The sequence below is a fragment of the Pelmatolapia mariae genome, linkage group LG2 (assembly GCF_036321145.2).
Source record: "Pelmatolapia mariae isolate MD_Pm_ZW linkage group LG2, Pm_UMD_F_2, whole genome shotgun sequence".
NCBI classification, from domain to species: domain Eukaryota; kingdom Metazoa; phylum Chordata; class Actinopteri; order Cichliformes; family Cichlidae; genus Pelmatolapia; species Pelmatolapia mariae.
This window is the reverse complement of record NC_086228.1, coordinates 7953970-7975862: the sequence shown is the minus strand read 5'-3', so window position 1 is coordinate 7975862 and position 21893 is coordinate 7953970. Positions and strand designations below refer to the sequence as shown.

At 38.7% G+C, this 21893-nt stretch overlaps 1 protein-coding gene across 1 annotated transcript; it reads left to right on the top strand.

The window, feature by feature from the left end:
• Nucleotides 1-1415: 1415 nt before the first annotated feature.
• On the top strand, nt 1416-17039 carry slc34a1b (solute carrier family 34 member 1b). Its single transcript, XM_063488789.1, has 13 exons — nt 1416-1482; nt 1830-1922; nt 1997-2182; nt 2537-2683; nt 2964-3107; nt 5730-5841; nt 6310-6505; nt 8016-8111; nt 8258-8321; nt 8662-8829; nt 10521-10637; nt 15709-15833; nt 16425-17039. The coding sequence occupies exons 1-13, from the start codon at nt 1416-1418 to the stop codon at nt 17004-17006; spliced, it is 2097 nt and encodes a 698-aa protein (XP_063344859.1). The 3' UTR covers nt 17007-17039.
• Nucleotides 17040-21893: the final 4854 nt, after the last annotated feature.

Below are 21893 nucleotides of genomic sequence, written 5' to 3'. Positions count from 1 at the left end.
TAACAATTACCCCCACAACAACACAGGCCGGCGCTGCGTGTGGATAGCGGTGCATGCGTGTCAAGAGGCTCTCAGAAAATCTCCTTGATAGTCTAGTTTCCAATCAAAACAGGCTTGATGCTGAGTGCTGGCAAAGTACCTAAGTACCTGAACATTCTGTACAAGTCAAACAGATTACGCTTTGCGTGTCTGAAATACTTCCACTGACTTATCTCGTGGAAGAAGTGATCATTTAATACCCTGGCTTTAATCTTTGCCAAGACTACGAAACGTGATGGAAACAGCCGCATGAGAATGTGAGCGGACTTAAGAAAACAGGAGCGATCTCCCAGGTTTATCTAAAACACGCCACTAGATGTCAGGTTTCTCCTGCGCTGCTACCTAAAAACCTCAAGTGAGAAGGGTTGATAAATCACATCAAACAGGCCACTTCATCTTGCAATCTTTATTTGGGGCCCAAATCAGGTGAAAAATAGCTGGCTGAACAAACATCATTTATTACCTAATACACAACAGGCATTTAAGACCTATGCATCATTAACTTAAGACATTGTGTAACTGATTAAAAATGCTGTCTCTGATGAGAGAGCAAGTTAATAACCGAGAGATCACGTAGATGTTTCCCCCTGATACCTCCACACTCGGTCTATTTAAAGATGTTTTAGTCTTCAGTTTGATACCTTCCTTTAGCGGGGTCATGAGCAACACCTAAGACTTTTGGACAAGGTAAGAGGCAACACTATCAAATACTTTCAAACATCTTCTCGGTGGTAACACACACAAATAGTTATTTTTTTTTAAATTCCAGCTTTTATTTTGATGTCTCATACATACTTTTAGAAAATCTTGCCAAGTAAGCTGACGCACACTGACAACATTGGCTAAATGCTAGAGAAAACCCTGCATTTTTCTACAAGCAAAACTAAATTGCAGCAACACTAATCGAGAAATTATCCATGTGAGTCACAGAGACAGCCTTAAACACTAACTTGCACGTAACGGCACAAGAGCTGAGACGGGAACGGTGGCAGACTGACAAACAGATGAGCGGGGCAGTTAGATTAGAGGATAACATTCAGCACACACGCTCACAAAATCAGCTCAGATACATTCAGAGTTTATCCTGCTGCAGTGTGCCGGGGCTGTTTCACGTACTCCCACATACAGACAGATGTACATATGTTAACGCGGGCCTCCGCGCGCATCTGAAACCTGCAGCAGGATGACACGCGCGGTGAGGATGATGCAGTGACTGTAATTACTGTAATTTCGGCTGCTGTAATTACTTCCATCCTCTTTGCTTTTAAGAGACATTAGTACTCCCTCCTCCACTGGAGTCCCCGAAGTGGCTGACAGAAAAAAAAGGAGGGTGGGGTGGTGGTGGGGGTTGGGGGGGATCTCTTTAAATCAAGAGCATGAAACCCTTTGAAGAGACTTGCTCTATAGATGCTGGAGAGTCCCTTGAAGAGCTGGCTCGCAGCTGTAGGAAATGGAAGACAGGATAAGCTACACGGATCCTAAGGTGTTCTTCATGATCTGATGAGGTTGTTTAGTTGTTTGGGAGGTGAGACGCCTCCCGGTGTATGCGATTTTAGTGTGCTGCCTGACCTCACATCACGGATAGCTGCCAATTACGTAACCACATGGGCTGCCTTTGCTCTCTTCTAATTGCTTGTCTGTTGATCCCTGTACCTCTGTGAGAGATGGGCTCATATACACACTTGTTGGTCTCTGTTGGCTTCTTTTTCTTACTGCTGCAGGTGGCTGATAAATACATCCACTATCAGATCTGTTCCCTCCACGGTGGTGACATCCTGCGATTTTAATAGCTTGCATATCTCCACACAGCACTCACAGCGCCATGTCCTCTCGATCTATAACCATAGTGTCCTCTGGACGGAGCACGGAGCTCGGCTTCAGTGGTAACTCATTAGTTTAAATTCCCACCATTCTAGTTTTATGTCTTTGAATTGCCTGACTCCTCTTCTGCTACCAGGGGTGAGAATACACTCGGCTCAGCTCCCCTCACATCCCAAACTCCCACTGGAGGAGGAGGACAGGGAGTCTGGCATCGGCTCCACCCTTGACCTCACTGGCAGCTTTGAGGGCTGTAACCAACATACCAATCACCACTCCGACAAACCCTCACTGATGGAGGCAGGCACATTCCCTGGGGAGCAAGGTACAAGAGAGGCATAAAGAGGAGAGTGACACATACATCTCCCACGCTGGCAGCAGGTTTGACCTCTTTGAGGCGGTAAATTACAACAGCAGAAACGAGCCGCATGCTCATTAGATAAGGACATGCTCAGGAGACACACAGTGCCAGTGGGATCATGTGGCCTCTCACTCAGCAGTGTTTGGCTGCATATGGGTTATGAATGTACTTTGTCAGATGGCTTCTATCTCTACATGTGAGAGGACACAGCTATCAGAGAGTCGAGCAGTGGCCAAAAACATGCTGCCGTTTTGTTTCATCAGATAAAATCCCTTAAAAAAGATTCCAGTCTAACCGTCTCTTTGTTGTTTTCTCCAGACAGATCTCCTCAGACCTCAGCAGTGAGTCCAAACAAGATCAAGAAGGTCCTCATCAATCTATCCAAGATCCCTCTCCTCTTCCTCCTCCTCTTCCTCTTTGTTTGCTCCTTGGACACTCTGAGCTCTGCCTTCCAGTTAGCAGGGGGTAAGCGCTCTGACCCTCACTGCCCCATCAGCAGGTTCATAGTGACTCAGTCTGTTGATGTTTGACAAATAAGTGAGTCACCGAGCACCAGTTCACACCATCCTACTGGGCCCTGCTGCTGTATAATTTACTGCCGAGTTTGATCTGTGACCTTCTTGAAATTGGGGAAACAAACAGTTTGATTTTTGTTTAACATTGCTCTTGGCAACCTTGTGATTCCTAAGACTGGTATTTTTTTTATGTGTGTGTTTCTGTGTACGTGGGTGGCATATCTAACCAGGTAAAGTGGCAGGGGACATTTTCCAGGACAATGCAGTGCTGTCTAACCCCGTGGCAGGGCTCGTGGTGGGGATCTTGGTTACTGTGCTGGTTCAGAGCTCATCAACCTCCACCTCCATTGTAGTCAGTCTGGTGGCCTCCGGACGTGAGTAGGCACATAAACGCATGTGCAAATGTGTGAGTGCCAGAATTCGGGTGTGTGCGCGTGTGTGTTTATTGTACTGTCTGCATAGTAGGCTTATGTCTCTGCAGGTTATTATTTTGCATATATAGATAAGTCAATAAACAGAAAACAAAAGCCATTACTATAGCAATAAAACCAGAGAAAATAACACCCCCATGGCAGCAAAATCAATTCGCAGTCTATAGTTCAAATCGAAATTTTCTGCCTCAAAGTCCAATAACAACCCATATTCCCTGTGGAGGGTTGAATCCATTACGATCGGTTTGTTATTTCGCATTAAGGATTAAATTAGCAAATAAAGTTTGGGTTACATTAGCAAACTTTACCAGAGGATTGTTCTTTAGAGAACAGGAAGATTTGCTTGCACACATTTCTCCAGCAGTCTAATGTAACTAAACTAGCAGATGAACAGCTAAGAGTGATGTTTCCTGTCATCTAGCATCTAAACAACCCCTTGAAAAATATTAAAACAAGCATTGTGCTAACTTTTCGCTCCATAACTCACATTCACAGTTTTATTAATCTCCTGAAACTGCTAGGAAACCCATAAAGTCTGTTGTAAATGATTTATTTGTTGCGTGCTACTTTCGGCTGCAGATTAATGCACCGTTGTTGCTTTTATTTTTTTTTTCCATTTTTCCACTTTTTAGATGTTTATATCAGTTTTCAAACTTGTATAATGAAAGAATGATTAACGTATGGTACTGTACACAAGTCTTGAGTTGCCCCTCATTTCATTACATTTTGATTCCAAAGATCTACACGTGGTCTTGAGCAATAGTTCTCCAGACTTCCTGAAGGTCTCTCAAAGTATTTCATTGACTTTTCACTTACTTTCAGGTCAGTCCCCATACCTGACCGTTCTCAAAAGGACATTTTTTTGAACCACTGAACACTGACCTATGAATCATTCAAGTTTAAAAAACACCACCTAACTGAAGGGGTGAACCAGTGTTATGTCTAGACAAATAGAAAGAAACAAATTGCACTTTGTTACAGACTGTCGCAAAAACATTTGTTCTCAGTTCTTTAGTTGAATCCACAAAAAACAAAAAATGCCAAAGATAACACAGCTGGACAGGATAAAATAGTAGTTTTACTGGATATGTAAAGCGCTTTGGGGTCCTTAGGGACTAGTAAAGCGCTATATAAATACAGGCCATTTTCCGCCAACAAAGTAGTTTCCAAAGAGCTGTTAGCTGAAAACTCAGTGTGTCCTTAAAAATTAAGTAACCTGGACAAGTGAAGGACAAAAGAAGAAGGCAGACCTAAAAAAAAACTATATACAGCAGATGAACAGTATCTGAAAATCATGGCCTTAAGAAATAGGAACGTAATCAATCAAAGATCTGACACAGGACCCGAGAGATGCATCTGACCCTTCACCTGATCCATCTACTGTTCAATGATGCCTCATCAGTAATGGTCTCAGTGGAAGGGTGGCTGTCAAGAAGCCATTTCAGAATAAAGGAAAACAGGAAGAAAAGGCTGAGGTATGCAAGATTACACAAGAACTGGACTAAAAATGAGTGGCAACAGCTCGTATAGAGTGATTAATCCAAATTTGACATTTTGGTTCAAATCATCATCATTATATCCAGATGAGGTCAGGAGAGAAGCACAAAGATAGAGATTAAAACACAGTAAATGCTCTGTGATGGTTTGGGGGTGATGGAGATCTTTTTTAAAACTGATGCAATAATAAAGTATTGTTGATTTTGATCCACCTCAACATTATTGAAGCAGTCTGAGAACATCATGACAGACCAACATCCAAAGAAGAGCTTTAAATGTCCTGCAAGAGCCCAGAGAACTATTCCTGAAGACTGCTTAAAGAAAGAAACTCTGTTTTTGCCTTATATGTGTATATTTGCATGTTTCAACTAATCACTACACCCATTTTCTATTTTCCTGGCAAAATATAAAGAAATGAGAGGTGGCTCAAGACGCTAACTGCCCGATCTGAAAGAGCCATTTCGAGATTCCAGTACTGAAGTTGCAATTTGTAAAAGTGATGTAAAATAAGTGTAGTCTGACAGGGTGAAGCAAGATTAGAGGGGCAATCAAATCCAACCTTTCTTACTCTGGGTAATGTCTCATCATCTCAGTCAGCCTTGTTTAAGACCATTATGTGATAAGGTTACAAGAAAATGTTCAGGCTTCTGCACGTAGGTCTTCCACCTTTGCTCTGGGTAGTTAAAGTGAATTACATCAGTATGAAGGAGTTGCCGCTCTGCTTCCAAAGATTTGTTTTAAATATGAGAGCCATGAGGATGATTAGAGGTAATTATTGGAGACTGAAAGATATGGAAAGGCATAAATGTTTGTCTTCCTGACGTCTGCCCTCTAGGTCATCACCATTAAAGGCGTATTCAAAAATAACCCATCTCCAAAGCCGTCTCACTTACCCTAAAATTACAATCACCTCTCATCTCCATTAAAACACATGTTGCATCAAAAAAGTACAAGGCCATTTTCTGTAATTATATATATATGATGCATTACCATTTGCAATGGTGTTTATGCATTTACAGTGTTTAGTTTTTTTGTAACATGCTTCTTCATTTTGGTCTCATCTCATAGTGTTAGAAGTCAGGTCGGCTGTTCCAGTCATCATGGGGACCAATATTGGGACTTCGGTTACAAACACCATAGTGGCCATGATGCAAGCGGCAGAACGTACCGAGTTTCAACGGTGAGTGACAAAACACAGCAAGACCGAGGAGGAGAGTGGAGGTAGAATAGGGTGGGGGTTGAGGCAAGAAGACACTGAAATGGAAAAGTGAAGTGGATAAGTGGTTAGATGGAGGGAAGAGGGAAAAAAGTGTTAAGAGAGCAGAGGAGAAAGTAGAGGAGGATGATGAGAAAGCATCAGCAGCTGTAGCTGCAGCTTCACACTATAATAATGGCACCAGTCCACACTAATCCTATACCAGTAACCAGTGCGCCAGACAGATGGCGTGTTAATCTATTACTACTAAAATAAATATCATTTAACCTTTCATAATATACACACGTCAAAACTCAAATGCTTATTACATCACTGCCAAAAACCAAAAAAGCAAAAGTTGAGCTGTGAAAAGGAGATTAACAAGCAATCACTCTGAGTAGTTTATGATGCCCCTGGATAGCTAACACAGAAAATGACTGTGATCCACGATAGTGCTTTTGCCGGAGCAACAATCCATGACTGCTTCAACTGGCTGTCAGTCCTGGTTCTGTTGCCCCTGGAGGTGGTGAGTGGGTTCATGACTCGGCTGTCTCACCTGCTGGTCACCACCCTGAGGCTCGAGCCAGGGGAGGAAGCACCCGAGCTACTCAAGGTCATCACGGAGCCAGTCACCAAGCTTATCATACAGGTAAAACCATCAGATGCCATTTTTGTAATTTACTGTTTGCTAAACCCCTTCATTGGACTGCAGCCCTCTATGATCTCAGCTTAGTAACTGTGATGTTACTCACAGCAGGTCAGCAATGTTTTGATTTATTTATAATTTCTATTTATTTTCTTTTTCTGTCCAAAACCAAACATCACAGAAACCAAAATGTAAGAAATAGATTAAACAAAACATGGTAGAAGTCAATTCTGAGCACATAATTGATGGGTGTCTCTGTCGAAACACCATAACCCCAAAAAGCTTCAAATAAATTCTGATAAAGTTTTGTAGGGGTGTAGAGTCGGGTCATCAGCCACCCGTTAAAATTTGGCTTACATCCACCAAGGTCTTCAAGGCCAACTCAGTGATTTATTGGTCAAAAATTGACAAAAAGCATTTTCACTTAGGAACTATGATTCTTACAAGTATGCTGTGTTTTGTCAATATATAGAAAGTGCCATATAAAGATTTCAAATATCATGTCACATTTGATCTTTGACCTCTCCTTCAAGGTTAGCAGACTGATCTGAAGGTCAAAGTGCAATATGGAGCTACTTCAGTTATGTTTTTATTACTATTCTTTGAATTGACAACAAATAGGCATAAAGGGAATGACACAAAAATAAAGAAATAAATATCACATTACTTTAGACCTCTCACCTTTTCTTCAAGATATAACAAGGTCAAACTTTCATAAAACATCTTTTACCTTTAAAATTATGATTCAGATTCTCCTGCTGTCCTTGTCTGATTTTTACTGCATGACAGCTTCTTAAAGAATGTTTAAAAAGAACAAAGAAAACATAATGAACATGTACAAATTACAACACTGTTTCATTAAATGCAAACACTGGTCAGAGACTGAGCTGCCCTGGTGGAGGTGCCTCTTGTTAAGAATGCATTACTTTCCACGGCTAATGTCAAGCAGGCTATAGTAAGTAGTTTAAGTTTGTCCTACATGCAGCATTGCTAACAATAACTTGCTCATTTTTGACTTTGTCGACATTCATTACCCAAAAACAGCTGAAATGTTGCTTAAAGTGGTGAATTTGCTAAACACAGTTGCTAGTTTTGCAGCTAATGGCTTTGCTTGAACCAAATAATCCCATCACAATTTTTTTTAAACAGTTATTTAAAATTATAATAATAATAATGATTTATTTATTTTTAATTTTTCTACTTATAATGCCTGAACTTGACACTACACAGCAAAACAATGGTAAGGTTATTTCTTTAATGTAATTTCTTCAACATCATGAAAAGGTAAAGTATAAAATAAATAATGCACGTCATATCTGGAAATATCTGGAACATGTTTTCAAGTAAATACTGAAAATGTCGCTTCAAACCATCTCATGTCGCATCTAACTCGTTAGCTCAGGTCACTGCTGAAAACTGATCGACTCGATCAGCAATTTAGCCTCCAAGCAAAAACAAAACAAAACAAAGAAAATGTGGTGAAAAATGAATGTACATCTTCTTTCACCCTAAGCTGGACAAGTGTGTGATCACGGGGATCGCCATGGGGAAGGAGGGCATGAGGAACAGGAGCTTGGTGAAAGAATGGTGCCAGACCGACCTTGTTATGGTAATGTCTCATCTCTAACCCTGTCTCCTTCACATGCAGACATACTGTGTCGCTGTGTACTGGCGCCAAATGGAGCCTGTCACTGATGCCAGTAAAAATGGCCTGGCTAATGTCTTTCTTTCTTTCATCTATCCATGCATCCATAGTCTCATCACAACGTGAGCACTGAAAGCTGTGACCCCAGCCATGACTTGCGAACACACGTAAAGTGTAAGTTAAAACTCAGTCCTATCTGAATCTGAATCAATCATATAGTAAGCTGGAACCAATCTGTACAACCTCATATCCAAAGAAGTTAACATAATACCATAATGTGTCTTCTGGATAAAAGGCCTCCCTTATTTCAACAAGACAAGGCCAAAACTGAACTGGTCTTCTCAAGTAAATTTTATTTACATAGCAAAACAGTCGATACAAGTATCACTAAGCAGTAAGAGTAACATTATCAAAAAATATGGCAAACAAGTTTTGTCATTTTGTATAGTGTCTCAACTCATTTGTTAAGGTATAAATGCAGTCAAATATCCTGTTATTGTGGCTCTCTTTGTAGGTAGACATTTGTTTGCATCTGCTGAGATGTCAGACCTCACAGTGGGCCTCATCCTACTAGCCACCTCGCTGGCTGTCCTGTGCACATGTTTGCTGCTTCTAGTCAAACTGCTCAACACTCTTCTTAAAGGCCAGGTAGCAAAAGCCATCCATAAAGTCATCAACACAGGTTAGTCTAAATTTGAGCTACCAAATGAGAAAATAAAAAATGAATGTCTTGACTTGTTAGGAAATAGACCCATCAACCCATCAGCACTAAGTAATACAGATAACCCATCGTGTGTTATTTGTATTACTTAGTGCTATGTGTAGCTCCAGGAAGTCACTGTACTGAACAAACAGCAAAACATCAACCAGTGTTGCTAAAGTTCTCAAAAAAGTAATGTATTACACAATACTTGTTATTTTTTAAACTAATGCATTATGTTATTTGGAGAAAGTAATTCTCTATCCTACTCAGGAGATGAGATCTTTCTTTTAGTGTTTAAATTTGAATCAAAAGAAAGGTGAAAACTTTCCCACAAAGGACTTCACCACTGAGACTGTACTACAAAAGCATTTACAGGTTGAAATGGAAGCTAAAAAGCTCCAAGTGTGACTTCTCATCACTGCTTTTGTTACCTGTTGAAGATCAGGCTCTGGCTACTGGGCTGGGGTCTGCATACGCTCAGCTTTATTGTTATTATATCTTTCTGGGTTCTTCGCTAGCTTTTTGTTAGCGTACTGTCTGTGATGACATTTGCAAATAGTTAATAAACAGAGGAGTTACTTCTATCCTGGATGCAGTTTTCACTTTTCTGTCCTTTGGTAGAAGAAAAATAAAATTACATCTATATTTCCTAGTGACAAAGGTTGCAGGTGCAACACCATTTCCCCCTCACAGCAGAAAAACTGACTGTAGTTAAAAAAAAGAAAAAGCCTTGATGCTCTTTTCACTCTTTCCACCCACCTCTTTGTAAAGTGAGAACCAACATAACTGTTACTGCAGTGTTATTACTGAAATTAACACACTAATACATTCCATTATTGCATCACATAAAAATGTAATGTGATTGAATGAAGCTGTACTTTGCCACACTCATAATAACCCAGGTTAAACTGCTACAGTTACTAAAGGAGAAAAGGCCAGTGTAACTAAGCTGGAAGAAACTGGTGTGAGAAGGCAATTGGAAAAGGTGCAATGGGAGTGGAAACCTCTGCAGGGATATACTAACAATGGGCAAATTTACATATGCACATGGATCGCGTTCAATTCAGTAATGACCAAAATCTCTATCAAGAGAAGCGCAGATTGGAAGTGCAAATTTTCACCCAGATTGCTAATGGATTTTTGAGAAACACCATCAGTAATCTGGGCAAGGATTGTGAGCTGTCCATGGTACTGAAATGCTAAACACAATGGTGAATTTAAGCTATTTAAAAAAAAAAATTCTTATTATGTGTCAATATATTCTTATTTTTTTTTTTTTTATGTGTGAGGGATGTCGTGAAGCCTTACAAAATTCACACAAAAATCATTTGAGAGTTTATTGAAGCCCTGCCTGACTGCTTGATTTGAAAAGCTTCAGAGCTCAAGTGAAACTTCCAGCTCATATTGGCCAGCTCCAAATATGCATGTTTCCTTGCCTTGTTAACCCCTAAGGGGGAGTTCTCAGAATGAGCTTTCAGGGTGCTGGTAGGTGTTTATGACTGCCTTTGAGCACCAATTCTTCTTAGTTTTAGCATCAACAGGCAGATGAGTGTAGAACTGACATTTTAGTTTAACATAGATTTTTAACTGAAGGGGGTTACATGGAAAATGTAAGCACTTTATTATTTAAAGTTAAAAATGATTGAAGTTTCTCTTGTGCATCACTGCAGACCTTCCCTATCCATTTGGGTGGCTGGCAGGATACATCGCCATGTTTGTGGGTGCAGGTGTGACATTTGTGGTGCAGAGTAGCTCTGTCTTTACTTCAGCCATGACTCCTCTTATAGGTGAGTGATGTATGTTTTTGCTCTTTTGAGCGTCAAAGTCTGCACACTGTGTGCACAAATCTTTGCCAAACTTCGTGGATTTTATCTGTTTATTCTTTTTTAACTTTAGTCCCCTTAATCAATTAGGGCTGCATGATTATAGCCAAAATAAAAATCACAATTAATTTGTTCAATATTGGGATCAATTTGAGACACAATTATTTGTCATGATTATTCAAATGTTTGAAACTGTAAATAGGACACTAATTTCACATCTGTACAAATCTTTGGGTGTCTATCTATCTATCTATCTATCTATCTATCTATCTATCTATCTATCTATCTATCTATCTATCTATCTATCTATCTATCTATCTATCTATCTATCTATCTATCTATCTATCTATCTATCTATGTTTGAGAACAGAGTTTACAAAATGCTTTAGCAGATAGTTAAAGGTCATTCAAGGGTCAAAATCCATGCATATTTACAGGCCATATTCTGTTGAAAAAAGCTTCCTTTATTCTGCCAGCTAATGGAGAGGGCCAGCAGTGCCCACAAATCCTCTTACAAAGCTCCTATAATAAGAGGCTTGGCCTATGAAACTCTAAACTTCCATTTGATTTGTTGGAACAGGCCACTCTTAAATTGTCTCCTTCTACAGAGATTGTTTAGGTTTATCTCATTCATGCTGACCTACAATGAGCCACTTGTTTGGTTTAATTGGATGATATAATTGTATTTGGTCATACTTTATACATAGAGTATACTTAAAATATATAAAAAATGCTTTATTGTTGGTGATCAGCTTTAACCTTGTAGGAGCAGCTTGCTAAATTAAGTGCTGAGGAACAGCATGACTAACGCTATAAAGAAAATGATCAATCCTAGAATGGGGACATGCATGTTTTCCAGTGATCATCACTCAATTTCCTATAGATGGCGCATACAATAATCCTCACCTCACTAACTTGACACAAATAACCTTGAGTCATCATGAAGCAACTGAGGGACAGATTATGACAATAAAAACATGTGTTTTCAGTAAGTGGCTGTTGCATTGGTGTCAGTTTCATTTTCAAGTGAATCCTGCCTAAGTCAGTGTCACCCTAACCCTGGTGCAATAACTGTCTCTGGCTCAAAAATATATTAGGAAGGTTACGTAATGTCTCTTTGTCCACTCTTTGCTCAGAGATTTGCAGATCATACAAAAGGAGATGTAACAGTTTGAAAACATTCTTTGAGGCTTTGATGCAGGAAAAAACGGATTTATTTGCCTCCAGTTTTGACCTGACACCTCATATGCAGCAATAATGTGGAAGTTTTGTTTGGGTGGCAACATGTCATTCAGAAGAATACAGGAGGGGGTTTCAGCACCCTAAACACTAATATAAATGGTAAGGAGCTGTGATGCTGTCACTTCGGTGGGTTTAATGGGCAAACATAAGACTGGCAGTTTGTGGTCTCCAATTCCAACAAGCCCAATGAATTGGTGTTTAGGTAACAGAGGGATGCACTTCATTGACCAGTAGTTATAATTTCATAGGCTATCAATGTCAAAACTTCATACCTCGTAAGGAAGGTTCATGAATTTTCATTTCAATATTTCCTCCCAGTTATTGACATCATCTAGCTACTCAGCCCAGTCTGACCATTGCTGACTGGTGCCATTTGACTTGGCTGAGGAAGTACAGGCTGACGTGCAGATGAGTAAATGTTTGTCTGACTTGTTCCTCTGGACTGAACTGGATTATTTTCAGGCTGCGATAATTTGAAGTATTTTGCCACTGCTGCTGCTGCCATTGTAAAAAATGTGGGTTTTGCTAAAGTTTGCTCCTTTAAATCATCAACATAAACAAAGAATTTTCCAAAACAGCTATTTATTATAAACAATTAATATTTCATAGTACTCAGAAATTTTTTCACCATGAGAAGATATTAACATTTTCCAGAATAATCAATATTTTCCTGTAAGTTAGTGCTGCTGCAACCCACACAAACAGTTATACAGGATACTTACACATGGCAAATCACTCCAAAAGCCAAGCCACCCACATGAACAGGCCTGCAATTAACCCATGCAATATAATAGCAACTTTAAAGTTGTCCCTCCTGCTAAATTACATTCCTGGCTATTCCCCTTTCCCACATATTAAAGCACATACACATAATATATAGCCTGGGTATCATGGAGATACAGTGTTAGACAACAGGAGAGCAGTACAGGCAACCTTACTGGTCTTAAATGTCTTCAGGAGGCGACAGATCTCCCTTCCTAACAGTGGAACAACTAACTGTCTTCATTGCCACTGACTCTAAACAGCAGTGGATACTACCATCCCTCCGGACCACACAGCACAGCCTTTCCCTCCCCAATGACCCACTTTTAGCTCTTTTTAGTGTCTCCCCCTCACCCTCAATTGCCCACATCTGTCCCCCCATCAGATTGTCTTTCTCATGAAACCAATCACCTCGATATCTGTCATGTTCTGGCCTTCAATTACATCACAGAGCTTATGCCATACTGTGTATAGATTAAACAGTGTATAGAAGGAAATCTAAAACATTTTATAAAAATACCAGCATTTCAGGACAGACCGATTACTTTAACTTCAGTCATTTTGACCATTTGGAGGTCAGGAACAAGCAGCTTGTTAATTGCTGACTTTTTACATACCTTTCCTTTTAAGTGGGTGTGAAGGAATAAAATCACAGTTCAGAGGTTTTTGAAAGTAGCCACGGCTTTTTGAATGGCCAGAATGGTGAAAAAGCAGAACATTGTCCATCCAACTGAGAACAAACCCTTTAAAAATAAACCTGATCTAAGCACATCTTCTAACAGTGGTGTTAATAGACGCCACATTTGTGGTATTTCCTCCAAGTGGAACTCCCTTCAGTGGAGCTTGAATTAGATGTAACCAAAGACACTCTAACCACTGAAACTTACTGAAACCAACTTTTCAGTAAACGAATAAAGGTATGCATGAAATACATGATGCAAGAGAGGTTTAGGAGAGGTTAAAACTGAGCAGTGTTTGTTTTTTTAAGATTGAGGAACTGCTGAAAATTACTTGTTATCCATGAATATGCCAGAACAGTGTACCAGTGTAACGTTTTTACACAAGTTACTTTGTTTTTCAGTTGTTACAACAGGGGACACATACAGAGAGAAGTCCACTGACAACAACACATATCAACCGTACCTGAAAGAATTACTGTTGTGTTCTTGCTGCTCATAAACTGCACTCTCCCCCCCAAGGCCAGTGGTTTCTCCTCTACAATATAAATTCTAACACCACAACCTCTATCCACATGTCTATGGTTATCCTGATAAACTGTTAATAAAGGGACCAAAGGTTTGCTGTATTGCTGTTTTATTTAGGAAATAATTAATATGCTTGTGCGCTCATGCTGATGAGAAAATACCTAAAATTTCCTTGTTTAGTAATAGCCTATTTGTGAACTAGACAAGGCCAAATAAGGACACAAGCCTTACTTCCACTCATGAGTCTCGTTTGTAAGAGTATGTTGCATAATTGGCATTGTAAGTTGCTGGCTAAATTACCATTACCTCTGTGCCTGCTTCTAAATTAATTTATCTTCTACTTGTCTTTCCTGTGGTATGCCACAAGGTTCCATTTTGGGGCCTTTACTGTTTCTGTTGTATCTTTTAAGGAGATTTAATTTTAATTCTATGCCAATAACATTCAGTTACATCTATCTATCTATCTATCTATCTATCTATCTATCTATCTATCTATCTATCTATCTATCTATCTATACTGTATATATATATATATATATATATATATATATATATATATATATATATATATATATATATATATATATATATATATATAGCCCCAAGATATTTCCTAGTTACCTAGTTACACATCTTGCTTTCGTCCTTAGACTGTTAAAAGTTGGACAGCAGACCGTTTTCTTCAATTTAATGAGAAAACAGAAGCCCTAACAGATTTGTGAACAGGGTAAGGGTAATTCTAGGTTCTTTTCCCTTTTTGCTAAGTCTTCTGTGAGAAGCTTTGGTAACCCTTGAATCGCATTAAATCTCTGGTTTGCTCTTGTTTTATCGGATAAGAAATGTTGTGAAGTTGAGTTTTATTGTCTCATGCAATAAATTCCAAATTCTTATTCATACCTTCTGGATTATTTTAATTTATTATTTGCTTGCTTTAACAAAGCTTTTTTGCAATCTCGGCAGATTGTTCAGAATGCCACTATGAGACTTACTTACATATCAATCTGTTGCTCATTCATTTCCGGCTTTCAAGTAAATTCAGTGTCCACTGACTACCAAGATTTTGTTTTTGACTTTTAGAGTGCTACATGAACAAGCGACAGCATACATCAGTGAACATTTACATCCATACATCTTGGGGGTCCTTGAGGTCATGTGAGCAGGACCTGCTGGCTGTCCATCATACTAGACTGAGAACTATAAAAAAAGAGTTCACAGCAATGGCCCCTATAGACTCTGGAATGCTTTCCCTCTTAGCCTGAGAACTGGTTTCTTTCTAAAGGCAGCTAAAGCTTTTTGTCTTTATATTTTTAGCATTTTTGTTGTGAAATTTTGGTGCTTTATAAGTACAATTTTCATTTACTTGCTTTACTTATATACTTATATAAAAGTGTTTTCCTTCTTCAGCTTTCAGTTGCAACCTTCTTTTGGCAGTCACTAACCATCCTATCAGCCAAATATGAGAAGGATTTCTTTTAAAAATTAAAATACTACCTGGTGTTCATCTCAAATAGCACGTACAAAAAAAATATTTCTTATTTTCTTTCTTTATATCCCCGATGTTTCCCTTCGACTATGTCAATAAGTATTAAGCCACCTGGAGAACAATTTTCATAACTTATTGGGTTATTACTGCTAGTACATGATCAGGGGTAATTTCTGAGATCTATCATAGATGGCATTTGTATTTGTCACAAAACATCTTAAGAACTCTCCGTACAGCTTAGTGATGCCCTATAAATATTTCAACAGAAACACAACACTAATTATATTTTCTGGTAAACCACTACGATATATTTTACAGCATTTGGCTTTGTCATCTTCATCAGGTATTGGTGTAATCAGTTTGGAGCGGGCCTATCCTCTCACTCTTGGGTCCAACATTGGCACAACTGCCACAGCCCTGCTGGCAGCTTTGGCCAGTCCTGGGAACAAACTTGCAGCTGCCATACAGGTAGGTTTTGTTTGTTTGTCTGGATACAAAGGACATATAATAATAATAATAATAATAATAATAATAATAATAATAATAATAATAATAATAATAATAATAATAATAATATGCAACCTTATTTCCAGGGAGTTGCTGTGGAAAATGTAATTTAAAACAAAACAAACATCACATGTTTAAACTGAAAACTTTGATTTCGCTTTGTATTTGCTGTGTTTTGACATCATGGCCATAACCTGCTTCATCTGAGCTTTGTATAAGTAATCAAAATCAGCCATATACTGCCAAAATAACCCTCTTGTTGCCTAACATATGGTAGCCGTTTGAAACATGTAACCAAAACATAGCAAGTTATAGCTAGGCTGGAGAAAAACTCCACAGTGTGAGGTATTTTGTAATGTAGTGTTACAATAAGCTAACCATGAAAGCTACGTTGCATAATTGGAATATATTTATGATATCAGTGTGACATTATAAGAAATCAGTAGACGCTTTCTACTGGTATGACTTTGAGTTGACATTGGTGTTATAATTGCCTCCTTGATTACACATTAAGCATTTGAATTCTTAATTATTAGGTCTCTTGTCTTCTAGATTGCTCTGTGTCACCTTTTCTTCAATGTTTCTGGCATTCTGTTGTGGTATCCTTTCCCATTCATGCGTCTACCGATAAGGATGGCTCGTGTTCTCGGTGAGCGCACTGCCAAGTACCGCTGGTTTGCAATCTTGTACCTACTCCTCTGCTTCCTGTTGCTTCCATCACTGGTGCTGGGCCTCTCACTGGCTGGTTGGCAGGTGATGGCTGGAGTTGGGGCTCCTTTCTTGGGTGTAACCATCTTCATTACCATGGTGAATGTAATGCAGTCCCGCAGCCCCCATCACCTGCCCACCAAGCTCCAGAACTGGGACTTCCTGCCCAAATGGATGCACTCTCTCAAACCACTGGACCACCTAATTGCCAAAACAGTTCTCTGCTGCAGCTTCTCTTGTGAAGACGGACAAGAGGAAGAAGAAGAGACACCAATATCTCCAAGTACAACCTCTTGCAACAAACACACAGAGTTTGGTCAGCTTGCTTACAACAACCCAGTCATGGATTACCTGGATGAGAGAAGACCAGATGTACCAGTTCTTAAATTAAAAGGTTTAGAGAGGTGCAACAGTACTCCTCTGTAGTTCATCCAATAATGAGGGCTTTTTCTTCCATTTTGTCAAAAGAATAGGTTTTAGAAAAGTAATTTTTAATTTTTGGGAAATAAACTGATTTGTGATTACTGACTGACTGACTTCATTTGAAATGGAAAGCAATGGGAAATATTACAAGTTTAGGATGAGATGTGAGTTCAGAAAACACCAACTAAGAATCAATGAGGAGAACAATTTTTATTTTTATTTTTTTGCCAATTTTTAACCAACGATTCCCTCATAATGAATGTTTATACTGACCTTTTAAATACAAATCTATACAAAATGTATGACTAGCCTAACTGACGTTAATAAATGGTGATTAATCCTTAAAAAAGGTTTCATAGAAGAGATAGTGTTTTTTAATTTTACACTCATTTCTTGTAAATTAGTGTTTGTAAAATTTACATTATGACACAATGCCATGGCCTCTCTTATCTATGAAAACATAATGATTTAAATATAAATTATTGGAAGTAAAACTGGGAAAAACATTGTGAAAGTGTTGGCATTTATTATATAATCATGCATAACTATTTAGACAGACACTTTCATCATAAAAATCAACCTTATAATAAGATTGTTATAATAATCTAGATATGGATAATTATGCAAAGCACAAAACTTAAAAAAATGCTTACTGCAAACTAGTTTCTGCATTCAAAGCAGTGGCAGGAAACTCCTGCAATCCCTCTTTTGATCTCTGTTTTAATTGGAGTTTTAAAAAAATGATTCGTATTTCATTATTTTTAGAATTTCTTACATTTCTATGACATGTTCCTGGTCTTATTGACCACAAAAAGCACTTTTTACTACAAGTAACATTGTCTGTGTCTCAGTCATCCAAGTCATGGTAATTTTAGGAGCGACCTGACTTCTTCATACGTCATGAAGACATTTCACCTCTAGCCCGAGAGGCTTTTTCAGTTCCTGAAGAAATGAGGTGGAAATACAGACAGTCTCAAGGTCCCTCTTCAACTCTGTCACTACTGTCCCACAAAAAATACACACAGATATGGTATGTATAGTTTCACAGTTTGAAGATTCCCTAAAACTATGATTTTTCTTGTGCATCTAAAATCCAGCCTCAATGTAGCACCTGTACAATATATAATATGTTAGTGTTTTCTTTTTTTTTGTTGTTGTATATTTTGGGTCACATTTACTGCTGTCAAATGTCAACCTGTGTTAAACTTGACCCAAACAGTGAGGATTTACACACAGACATCAAGGACTCTGCAAAGAAACCAAAGAATTTTATCCAGTTTAAGAATATTTAATAAATTCATTAAAAATAAACACCACCATGTGTAGGAATGCTAGAATGAGTACATAACAATAATAATTATTAGGCCTTATTTCCCACAGAATGCAGAAATGGTTGAGGAATATATTTATTTTATCTTCTAGTGTTTGTAGAAAAATCAAGAAAAAGAAATGAGTACTGTTTAGTCAAGAGTTTAATAAAACAATCATATTACCAAGTGGAGAAATGTTTGATCATTAAGTGAAAATACCATGTACTCACTGGTTATATAAGTCTTAGTGGGCGACTGAATACACAGAGACTCTACAAGGAATTCAAAGAATCACCACATTAGCTGCTTGATGTTATCTACAAAGAAGTGCATGAATGTGGCATGAACGTGTTGCGGGCTGCGTGTGTGTTGTAGTTTTTGTGTGTGTATGCTTTTCCAAGTGGGTGAGTATGCACACTCGGGAGGTGTTGCTGAAAGTGTGAATATGTGCCGTTTTCTCTGCTGCTCTGAAACAATTGATAAAGAAAAGGGAAAAAAAAGAAAAGAAATATAGACTCGCTGAAATGCACTGATGTAATAAGAGAACAAAGTCAGACACTTTCACTTGTAAGGTGATAGACAAAGACATGACGAACTGAAGAGCAACCATTAGCCTGCCAATAACTTTTGTTTAGAATTGTCAAAAATAAGAGTTTGTTTATTAAGATTACTCATCTTTGGTTTCGCAGCTCACCTTTTCTTTAATGAAAAGCATTGTCTCGTCTTCATGTCTCTCTGATTTTGCTATAGTGTTTCGCTTTGATGTTCAAAAGTCGCCAATACACATGCCAGTCTGCACTGAGTTTACACCGCCTTGCTGAGTCATTTGAACCTTGAAGGCATCAGAGAGCAGCATGAGAAGAGAAACTACCATGAGTCCTTGAACCTCATTCTTACATCCACTCATTATAAAATACACCCAGCTCTGTTCCTTCTAGTGAGAGGTGATGTGAGTGCTGATAATCATTTGTGTGGGTGCAGTTTGGATCAATGCTGGAGTCCAGCAGGGCAGGGTCACTCCAGCCAAGCCTTTTTGAGTCCAAGGATTCACAGTGAAGACCTGGAGCTGCCAGGACTTTCTGCTGTTTTTTGTTCAGTCTCTGCAATATTGGACAGAAAATAACACGATCGTTCACACATTCACGCCTCTAAGTGCCCTTTCTCTTCACTCATCCACGATGTGTAAAGTGTTTCAATCGTTTTTCCATTTCTCCCAATGCGATCATTGTGATCCCATTAACGTGGAATCTGTTACTTCCTACCTTATGCTCTCTCACACTTATTTACTCTGCATTGCTTTCCAGGTGGCGCGAAGCTCTATGCGAGCAAAGCAAAAGAAGAAACCAGTCCACCAGACTCAATTAAATTCTGTTTTATTTATATAGCGTCAAATCACCGCAGCAGTAGCCTTAAGGCACTTTATATTGTAAGATCAGTGGGAGACCTGTGCTGCTCCAGTGTGAAGGAAAAACACCCTTTTAACATGCAAAAATCAGACGGAACCAAGAAACACTGGAAGAGAGCCAGAGATTAATAATAACAAATGATCAATTGCAGATTGGTGTATAAACACATAGTGAGTGAACAAAAAACACTGGGAAGCCCCGAGCACCCTAGGCCTATTGTAATGCAACTAATGGCGGATTCAGGGTCACCTGATCCAGCTCTCCATCAAAAAAGAACGTTTTAAGTCTAATCTTAAGACTAGAAAGGGCATTTGTCTCCCAAATCCAAACTGGAAGCTGGTTTCAAAGAAGAGGGACCTAAAATAAAAACTCCTAAAAGTCATTTTCTTCTGCTATTTCAGGCTGAGTTGTTTTGTGTGATGATGAAGTCACGCCGCACATGTTTCAGCAGCTGTGTTCATGAACCCTTTCAGCCCTCAATCCTTCCAATTTTGCTTGCAAGGCATTATGCTTCACCGCCCAAGTGCTGATTTAGCAATAATCTATCATTAGCCTTTTCTCACTGTGTGATGATGATTATTTCTCTGAGGCATTACAACATACTTACTCCACATAATCATCCAGGGACATCATTACTGAAAAGGTGAGGGCAGAAGAGGTGTAAGGAAATAATGATTCTGAAGTCATCTGGTGTTTTGGGTTCTGAAGCAGCAGTCAATATATTTGAGTTTGGAGTGTATGAAGTTAAAACGAATGAGTGATCTTTTTTGATTCCACAACATTTCTGGTGGTGTTAAAATTGCCTCTTTGATTTCCGATATTCTAACTCAAAGTTTTAGTTTAGCATTCCTGTGCTTTGGTTCATGCCTTGAGTTCTATTAGTTAGCAATAGTCGGTTTAGCTCCCTCAGCTTTACCCTGTGAGTCTTGTTGCCTCTGGATTAGAAATGTATCTTTTGGGTGTTTCCTTTTTTACCTTGACAGCTGGTTTAGGCTGTTTGTCTGATAGTCTTACCTTTGCCTGTGTCTTGCTCCCAAGCAGTCATCAATGTGTGTGTGTGTGTGTATATGTGTATATATATATATATATATATGTATATATATATATAGTCCTGTATTCCTCTTTATCTTTGTCAGAGCGTCTGTGGAAGAAGTAACTTTATTGCTGTAACTAGTTAAACTCAAAAGTACAAACATACAAAAACTCAGAAACTAGGAATTATCAAGTAGGAATAAATGAGGGACCGTGGAACACAAGGAAACACACAGCAAATGAAAAACAATGAACAGAAGGAGACTGAGGACTTAAATGCGCAGGACAAGAGGACAGGGGAAGCAAAACTGAAAACACTGTACACTGGACAAGAAACTGTCAAAACAAAACAGGAAGCACAATAAACATGCAGATGAAGACAGGCTTGACACTTGGACCAGGGAGAAAAGGACATGGGGACATGACTGACCCGGTAGACAAGAGATAAACAACATGAAGACAAGGCTGACTAAACACAGGAGAGGAGTAGACACTGAGGGAAGAAAAACTCAAAGATCACTAAACTAAATGCTAAAAGAAACATACTTTATACATGATGTAAAAATAACCATGAAACTATATTCAAAATAAACAGTATAATGTCCATAAACATAGAAACATTAAGTTAAAGACCCAGTGCCATCACATTGTCTCTGCTCTTAGCACCAGATCTGTACTCCCTTTTGGATTAGAAAATTATCTTTTATTCTTCAGCCTCTCATAAGAAAACAAATTGATCTTTCATGGCCCGTGGCTGTTGGGCCTGTTGGGATTACGTGTTTATCCAAACTAGCAGAAGCTTCTGCACTTAAACAGTTTGCAGTTCTGTTCAAAACAAAGCTACTATTGTCCCACTATTACATTATCAATAAATGGGCTGGTACCAATCATCCTCTGTTTAATTACACTTTTCTTCTAATAACAAAATTATGGCACCAAAAGGTATAACAAGGACACAGTCCTTTGTTGTTTTTCAGATTCATCAGCAAGCCTGCACATGATTTATTGAAATAATGAGTCTAAATATAGTCAAAACACAGGTGTACTGCAATATCTATAACTCCATAGTGTTTAACGGGGAAGCACAATTATAGAGCATACATAGAAGCCGCATAGTGCAGTCCAGGCCACCTCTCACTTGT